Here is an 8133-nt window from a genome sequence, read left to right as displayed (position 1 = left end):
GTTTTTTCAATCACCGCATTTATCGCATTACAACATCGAACCAAACACAAATAAATCAGATTTAATAAATATAATGTAATGGGAAAAACAAGCCAGGGAAATAACCCACAAACAAAAGTAAAATCAAAATGATAACGCTTCCAATTTTGAAAGGCAAGGCAAGACCAAAGAAATAGTTTCCATGAAAGAAGCCATCTCATACAGAGCAATTATCTGACACACTGATAGTATTTTATGATTTGTTAGTGGATGTTGGACTATTCTTTCAAATCACTGATATTTATTGGTAAGCCGCCCTCAATGGAGCTCAATGTCCAGTTTTGTACTTATTTTTGTACTATATTTTTAACCAGCAAATCACCACTAAGACAAGGCTTATGTGATGGTACTTTCCTGATTTAGAGACATGGTTTGAGGGTGGCTCTGGTCCATTATAGAACTGGCTGTCAAATTAGTGTATTGCATGTTCCCATTTTCATGCAACACATTTCTCATCAGGGATTCATGTTCCATAGGTGCATGTCATATTTATAAGTAGTCAATGTACATTGCACCTTCTGATGAAAATAAAAAAATGGGTCAAAACCAGAGTGCAAATATTTCCACAGTGTTTCCTATTATCTTCACAGGCACATGATTAATAGTCTGCCATATGCCAAGCTAGATAAGTGTGTGGTCTGATGGGAACCCAACTGCCAACAACTCAAGACTTAAGTGTGACAGCATGTATGCATGTCATTATAGTCAATAGTCATTGCATTACATAAATCACTCTGTTGTTGTTTTCTTATATAAAGAATATTCCACAATGTTTAAAGAACCCCCGATACACTCATTGTACCAGGCAGAGAAAATAAAAGGAAATGGTCTTGAAATCACTAGCGCCTTTTCATGTTGCCAGAAATGGAAGTGGTGTTTCAACAGAGGTGAGATATTTTCAAATAATAAATGATCTGCAGGTGTGCAGCTGCCTTTATACTTGCATTGCCAAAAAAAGTAGATTCATCACATTTTAATGAATTTGTGATTTATTTTTTCATTTTTCTTTGAGAACACCCCTGCTCCCTTTGATTTCCACTGTGCTTTCATAGCACACGTGGCACATTTCCCCCCCTAAATAACAGAGATGCAAGAGTGATGATAAGTGTCAAATAATGATATTTCATTTTGATCACAATCTTGTTTCATGCATGTCTATAAATTACTTTTTTGGCATCAGAATCCTTGTTTGTCCGAGTTTAACTAAACACAGTTTAAATGACAATGAGATAACACATTCTGTGGTTACAAAAGTTCAGAAACTGCAAAAAACAAAACAAAAACTTGTTCCCTGGTGCCTGGTATAATTTAGGACAATTATAATGTTCAAAATGTTCAGAGTGAACAACCTCATATTAGGACGTATGATAAAGGATACAGACTACAGGACCATGGTGGTAACATTATTCCATTTCCAAGACAACTGAGAAAATGATATTCGTTGCATACATACAAAACAAAACTTGTACAGTACATGAAAAATCACTTTTTTTTCTTCATTTTTCTGGAAAGAAAACAAATTTCCCGGATAGACTACCGGATGCCATGTACTGCAAGTGGAAACCCAAATTTACATTAAGCCAGTTACTGTAAGCTTTCAATGTGAAGAATACTGAGGAGGCGGTTGGTTTACGGCGATAAAAATGACTGGGCGATCAAACGATTGTCCTTCCCTTTTTAGACAATCCCATTTGCGCAAGCCGTCTACAGCTCCAGTGTGCGTCACTGATCCTTCTCCACTGGGTGAGCGCGAAGGAAGGAAGTGGCATTCACCTGTGGCAGATGGCAGAAAGACACCGATAAATCCGTCTAATATTCAGAACAATGTAGTGATTGGATGTTTGCTTTTCAGTGGACTGTTGCAGTCTCCCACCTAAGATTCCAGCCTCATCTCAATTTTTTTGTATCCATGTGGTATGCTTAAAATTACAAAATTGAAAAAAAAAACCTAACCGCCATGCAATTTTTACTGTGAGTGAAAAATTCCAAAGAACTATTGCACCACTTTCTTTTCTAAGGAAAGGTTAATGGTAGATGGTGAGACCAGGAGAGGTAGGAATGCATTAAAACCTAATTCTTAGGTCAGCTGAAGGCTTAACTTGACATGACACGCTCACATGCAGGCAGCCCACTTCCACTGAAACAGGAACTGCCTTAGTCACCCTTCTCCCGCACTGGGGGGTCTGCCTCTTCCCGTAAGTACAAACACTGAGATGTGTGTTAAGCTGAAAGAGGAAGGCTTTATCACCTCAGCACAGGTTTTCGGGGTGTGTCCAACATGATATTTGTTATCCAAGTGAGGTTCACTCCAGCTTTTATCATTTGAGCTTTAATTATTGTTCACAACTTACCATGTTAAACCTCGGTGGATTTTCCAGCGGGGCCAGTTTCTTTAGCCTGCAGAAGAAAAGAGCCATGGTTCACACATCTTGTGAACTCGGGGAGATTATTAATGTAAACGTCTTTCCAGAGAGGTAACACTTACAGCGACAGCAGAAATAAAGCTATTTCAATTTTACACTTCGTTTTAAACAAAAAGGCCATCGGGTCAAACAGTCCTTTAAATTCAGTATGGGTGTCCTGCTAACCCACCTTTCCAGAACGCTTGCGGTTCATTTGAGCCCTCTGTGTGGGTAGAGCGAAAGACCACAGTCTGGATGGAGCTGGAGAAGCATGTATACGGAAATTTGGTGGGATTTGGTGGGCGTAGTGTTTCCCGGAGGAACGAGAGGAAGACACAGAGGATGTGTCTTCTGCGTCTCCACCAATCGCAGACAGACAAATTTGATCACAGCTGCTGAATCCACTCACACTCTCCCCTGAAGATTCTGAGCTGTCCACTGGAAAAATATAAATGACATGGAATGATTACATGTGCTGTGCTGCCATATTGCAAAATCTGTGCCACTGTTGAATTTCTTGCGTATACTGTTCACAGTCACTCACAAAGTAGATGAAAGCTCTCATTCTCATTGTCCAGGTCATCATCCTCCAAAGCTGTTGTGGCTGAATAGACACCATGGCCGTTGCCTGTCTGGGATTGGTCGCATAAATAGCCAATGGCGGACAGGGACCCTCGCCCAGAGGAGAAAGAGGAGCGACTTTCAGAAGATGATGCACTGCTGCCTGATCCAATCGAATTAGGCCGTGGCAAAATGAGAGCTCCCTGAGTCCCTGAAACCCCAGAGGAGGTTGACACCTTGGATTCTGGGAGGTAAAAAAAGAATCAGAAAGCTAATGAGACATATTTACTTTCATTTACAATTTTTAACAGGTGCCTTTGTCCAAAGTGAATTATAAAGACATAATTTCCTTACCCAGGCAACTTTTTTGAAGATTGAGACTAGCTGACAAATGTAGTTGCATGTGTATAACTTAATATCATAGAATTGAACAGTGTCAAATAAGCCAGACTGATATGTTTGACTCAACAAGTGACTCAGTGATTCAGAAACTGGCTCATTAGTCACTATTTGGTTCGAATAAATTGAGTTGTATACATTATGCAACTACGTTGTGCAACTTCCAGTTTTTACTTAGCTAGTATCAGCATTCAAACTGTCACACTGTCAGTCTTGGCTGGTTTGAGCAGCACCCCCCGGCCCCCCCACTTTTAGATTATCTGGGCTAACGTTTTTCCCTCCCTGACTTGTGAAGCCATTATGATGAACAACACCCTGAAAAAAATCTATTCCCAAGTCTGTCCTTATCACACCACATCACAGCACACAAGCAGGACAAGCTCACACACCCCTCTGATGCTCGTACTGCCAGCTGTTACTTTGTTTCACACTGCAGATTGCCGTTGGCACGGTCAGAATGCGATACAAACTGTGAGGCGCATTCACGTTTTTTTTTTTTTTCCAGCATCTTAGCGTTAACAGCCACCCAGACTGACTGATATTTGGTTGCAGTGTAGGATTTTAACTTGAGCAAAATGTTCAGAAATAAACAGTCCGCCCTGTCTGATAGTACCTCCTCCGGTCAGTACGCAGTTGACTGCTCGGTCACTGATCGCCGCGTCACTCGGCTTTATGTCTATGAAGGGTTTGTTGCCAATTCCCATGAACACCCGTTCCTGCATCCGGATCTCTACAATACACACAGATGACAAATGAAGGTTACTAACACTGACCATGAGGGAAATGAGGCAACTGAGAAGTCGTACTAATTCTCAGTAACTTTGCATTAGCCCTGACTGGCTCTGCTGGCACAGGCACTCACTTTGAGTGCATGCTGGGCTCTATGGCCTATGGTAAACTGGCAGGCTGCAACTGACCTGCCTTGCCCTACTAGAGGTGGGGAGGGTTCATTCTACATTAGTTCCCCCCCACAACATCCCATGGGAAAAAATATTATAATAAGCATACTTGATATAAACTTTAATTATACTTCAAGTATGCTTGAGTATAAAATAGTATGCTTCAGCATACTTTTTTTTTTTCACTTGGGCTAGCAGGAGCATGCAGGCTAGCAGTTTATATTAGGGACAGATACATCATTCCTCTGTTCAGCGGTAGCTCCCTCCTGTAGTCAAGTGTGCACTGCAGGGAGTGAAACAGGGACTGGCTTACAGGTGAGTGTCAGTGGAAGGTATGGTGAAATGTTCAGGTGCAATGTTCCTGGTGGTTGGGTATTGCCACTATGGTGGTCAGTCAAGAGGTCAAGTACTGATGTAGCTATGGTTGGGTGTCGACTCACTGACCTCTGTTGTGTGCGGCCTGCTCCCATAGAATCCGCTCCAGGTCGTTGGTCCAGGCCTTCTTCAGCTCCTCGTTCTCAGCCTGGAGAATGTAGGTGTCCTGGGACTTTCTCCGCCGAAACCAGATCTCAAAGCACAGCCCACTGCTCCCAGAATTATGTGTCATACCGATGTCAGAGGTCTACCCAGAAACAAGAAACAGACTCAGAAAAGTCAGACTATGGTGGCCATTTTGGACCAAACAAGCAAACGTGGACTATGGCGGCCATTTTGGACTACACATAAAGTGTAAAGGTGATTATAGCCAGGACCTTCAACCAAGGTTTATTTTAAAATATTGTTTTAATGGAAAAAAATAGCTTACACTCAGAAAAAGTGAAATATTCACTGGAGATTTGCAGACGTCCTTCTTTTCAAATAGGGTTTTAATAGAATTATTGTGACAGGCAACATTTTAATCTTTATATAATAAAGATAATTTTGGGATGAAAGCACAGAGTTTGGCATACAATATTATATTGAGTATAATAGCTCAACCCATATTGACAGCTACCTTGAAAGACTGCTTGTAGATGTACACATCATTTCCTACTTCAGTCTTCTTGGTTTTGCTGAAGAGGATGAGGTCTTGGAAGAGGAAGACATGACGGAAGCATTTCTTCTTCCTGAAGGACACCAGAAATTCGTCCTGACGGATCAGCTGACCCTGCTCTTTCAGGTTCACCTGTAGAGGGTGCAGACAGTGAGTGGAGGTGCCCTGACAGACACCATAGTCCCAGCTCCATCCTCACTCCTCAGGAGACTAGCCAACTCCTCAATTTCTTTTTCTATTCTCTCTACTTTCATTCTCTAGGACAGTGCAGGTGCTATCATTACAGTAGTTACTGGTGTTGTATATTCCTGAAGAGATATGTGCAAGGAAAACACATCCATTGCCAGGTATTGTCCTTGGCCAAAGCCCTTCATGAATATCCAGAAGATGCAGGAAATTGGAATGTTTCCCATTTGACAGTACAGAAATGTAAATTTCAATATTATCAACAGAGTTAAACCAAATATTAACCTGTGTACACATTCCATTGGCATTCACAGTTACTGTAAAATAAACACTGTACTAATTACATGTCCTGGATAAATTACAGTGTGCATATATAATGTATCAGTGTTTTTGTGGGAAATGTATCACAGTAAATGTTTTTGGGACATGTATTACAGTAAATGCATTCTGGAAATGCATCACAGTAAATGCATTTGGGAAATGTACAACAGTAAATGCGTTTGGGATATGTATTAGAGTAAAGGCATTTTGGAAATGCATCATAGTAAATGGATTTGGGAAATGTGCAACAGTAAATGCATTTGGCATATGTATTAGAGTAAATGCATTTTGGAAATGCATCACAGTAAATGCATTTGGGTTTTTGTGCTTCGTGCCAGCCCTCATCACTTACGTCGCAGTCTTGAATGTCGTCCATGGCCAAGAGGTCGTTGCCGTGACGCAGCTGGAAGCGGATGACCTGCAGGGCGGCCAGGAGCTCGGCTCTCTCGCGCGCTCGCTCGGGCCCGCACTCCCTCGCCATGTCCTGCAGCAGCAGGCTGTACTTGCTGATCCTCTGGACCGGCTTCAGCAGGTAAGACCACAGGTCCATCTTATCCCCCAGCTCGGCCTGTTTCTGCTGCCCTCGGACAAAAATAAGAGAGCCTCTATCAACAGACAGATTTCAAAAGACATTTGAAGATGAGTTCTGCCTGCTGAAATGGAAAAAGTGGAAAGAGCGAGTTGTAAATGCATGGAGAACTGTAGCTTGCCTGGTTACGTATTAGAGACTGAGAACTTGAGAGTGTACCAAACTACTGTAGGTCCGACACAGTGCTGGAAATTTTAGACAGCAGCCATGACAAGCCTAGATGAACTGAATAGCCTGCTATCATCATCATGAAACATACTTTATGTTCTTATGTAATTAATCATCAATGATTTTTGAGTAATTCTGAATTAGTCTGTGGTCCTGATCCTACCAACCATTTGTTATTTGACATTTTGACCGGAAAATAAATGTTTCGGTTTTTGAGTTCAGCGCACACACAAACTTTGCAAACTGTTTCTTAAGGAAAACAAATATTTTAAAGTCAGGTGAATTGTGACAGTGCCTGTCACAATTCACCTGAAAATAGGGTGTGACTTCTGGAAAGTTTTGGAAACTACAGCACATAGTTTGACAATTGTGGGTTATCAGATTCACAGCGGTGCATTGCAATAGCCTCAAGCTTTCCTGCACCCTGTGATGTTAAAACTGTTTTGTGAAAAGGTGAGGGAGGATCATCCCATTCTCTAAGGAAACCTTTTAAATAGTCAAAATGCTCCAAGGTTTTTGAGTCACCAAGTTAAAACACACTGGCGCACACTGTCATAGAATATCAGAATGAACCATAACTGTCTGCAATTTTAATCACCTGCGTTGTGTATTGTGGAACAAACACAATTAAATTCAATTTTATCTTATTTGGTTTTATTGCTGTATACACAGAGAAGCAGTCACGAAGACACTTCACAGGATAAACAACAGTGTTGTCCTTTTCTGTTTTCTATTTGCATACAGAACATAAATCTGTACTCATGCCGCTCTGTTGGAAATCCCTTTGGGGAAATTCTAATCCAATCTAATAACGTAAACACGAAATGAAGTGATGTGTTGGCTTCTCACCTTGAAGAAGGCGTGTCCATGCTGACTCAGCAGGATGTCTGATTGTGGTTTGTTCTTGCTGTAGAGTGCGTAAAGAGCAAAGCCTTCCTTCTGGATAGGGAAACCAAAACAACTCCACTGTAACCCTCCGGGAGAAACATCAAATTGTGTCATTCTCTTTAGTCAGTCATGACAGTTTCTGATGAAATCAAGAATTGGACCAATTAAATGAAGCACAACATCATGTATGTGCGTGACACACTGATTTTGCGCCTGAGGACGGAAGGTATATTATCATTCTTGCACAATTCCTGGTTATTAACATATGAAAGGAGTGGAAAATTCCAGGCCTGGGGGTTAACAGTCCATTCCTCCATCTCAGATCTCAGTTGCTTCAATTAAGTGACCATTTTGACAGGTCACCGCACCTGGTACTTTGGCATTTAATGATTTGTGAAAAAAAAAAAAACAGATCCAAAGTTGAAATAGTAACAGAATACAGCAATCTACATTCACCCAAGAAACACATTCATGGAAAAAAAAATGTTTGAATATGGGCTCTATTTTCCAGCTACCACATGAATCTAGTTGCAACACACCCACTGATAATTTATTTAGCATAGTCCAGCCCATTTTCCACCTGCATTGCACACTTTGAGCTGTACGCTCCTTGCCTCTGGTCACAAAATTACCAACATTCACTAGCCA

The 8133-nt window shown here is 41.3% G+C and overlaps 1 protein-coding gene across 3 annotated transcripts in view; it reads right to left on the bottom strand.

The window, feature by feature from the left end:
- LOC118210566 (pleckstrin homology domain-containing family G member 4B-like) overlaps positions 1–8133 on the bottom strand; it is a 36701-nt gene continuing 28568 nt past the window's right edge. Inside the window, exons 16-24 of one of the 3 annotated variants that reach the window (XM_035386839.1) lie at positions 7447–7536; positions 6193–6417; positions 5295–5465; positions 4745–4922; positions 4015–4131; positions 2986–3246; positions 2632–2879; positions 2391–2436; positions 1–1812 (exon numbers count right to left, since the gene is read on the bottom strand). In XM_035386839.1, the coding sequence (XP_035242730.1) occupies positions 2395–2436; positions 2632–2879; positions 2986–3246; positions 4015–4131; positions 4745–4922; positions 5295–5465; positions 6193–6417; positions 7447–7536 (1332 nt within the window). In that variant the 3' untranslated portion in view covers positions 1–1812; positions 2391–2394. The remainder of the gene's footprint in view (positions 1813–2390; positions 2437–2631; positions 2880–2985; positions 3247–4014; positions 4132–4744; positions 4923–5294; positions 5466–6192; positions 6418–7446; positions 7537–8133) is intronic. The other 2 variants (XM_035386840.1, XM_035386841.1) reach the window with 2 other exon arrangements.

Source organism: Anguilla anguilla, chromosome 13 (genome assembly GCF_013347855.1).
Source record: "Anguilla anguilla isolate fAngAng1 chromosome 13, fAngAng1.pri, whole genome shotgun sequence".
Lineage (NCBI taxonomy): Eukaryota > Metazoa > Chordata > Actinopteri > Anguilliformes > Anguillidae > Anguilla > Anguilla anguilla.
Note: the sequence above shows the minus strand (reverse complement) of the source record. Positions and strands in the feature narration are given on the sequence as shown.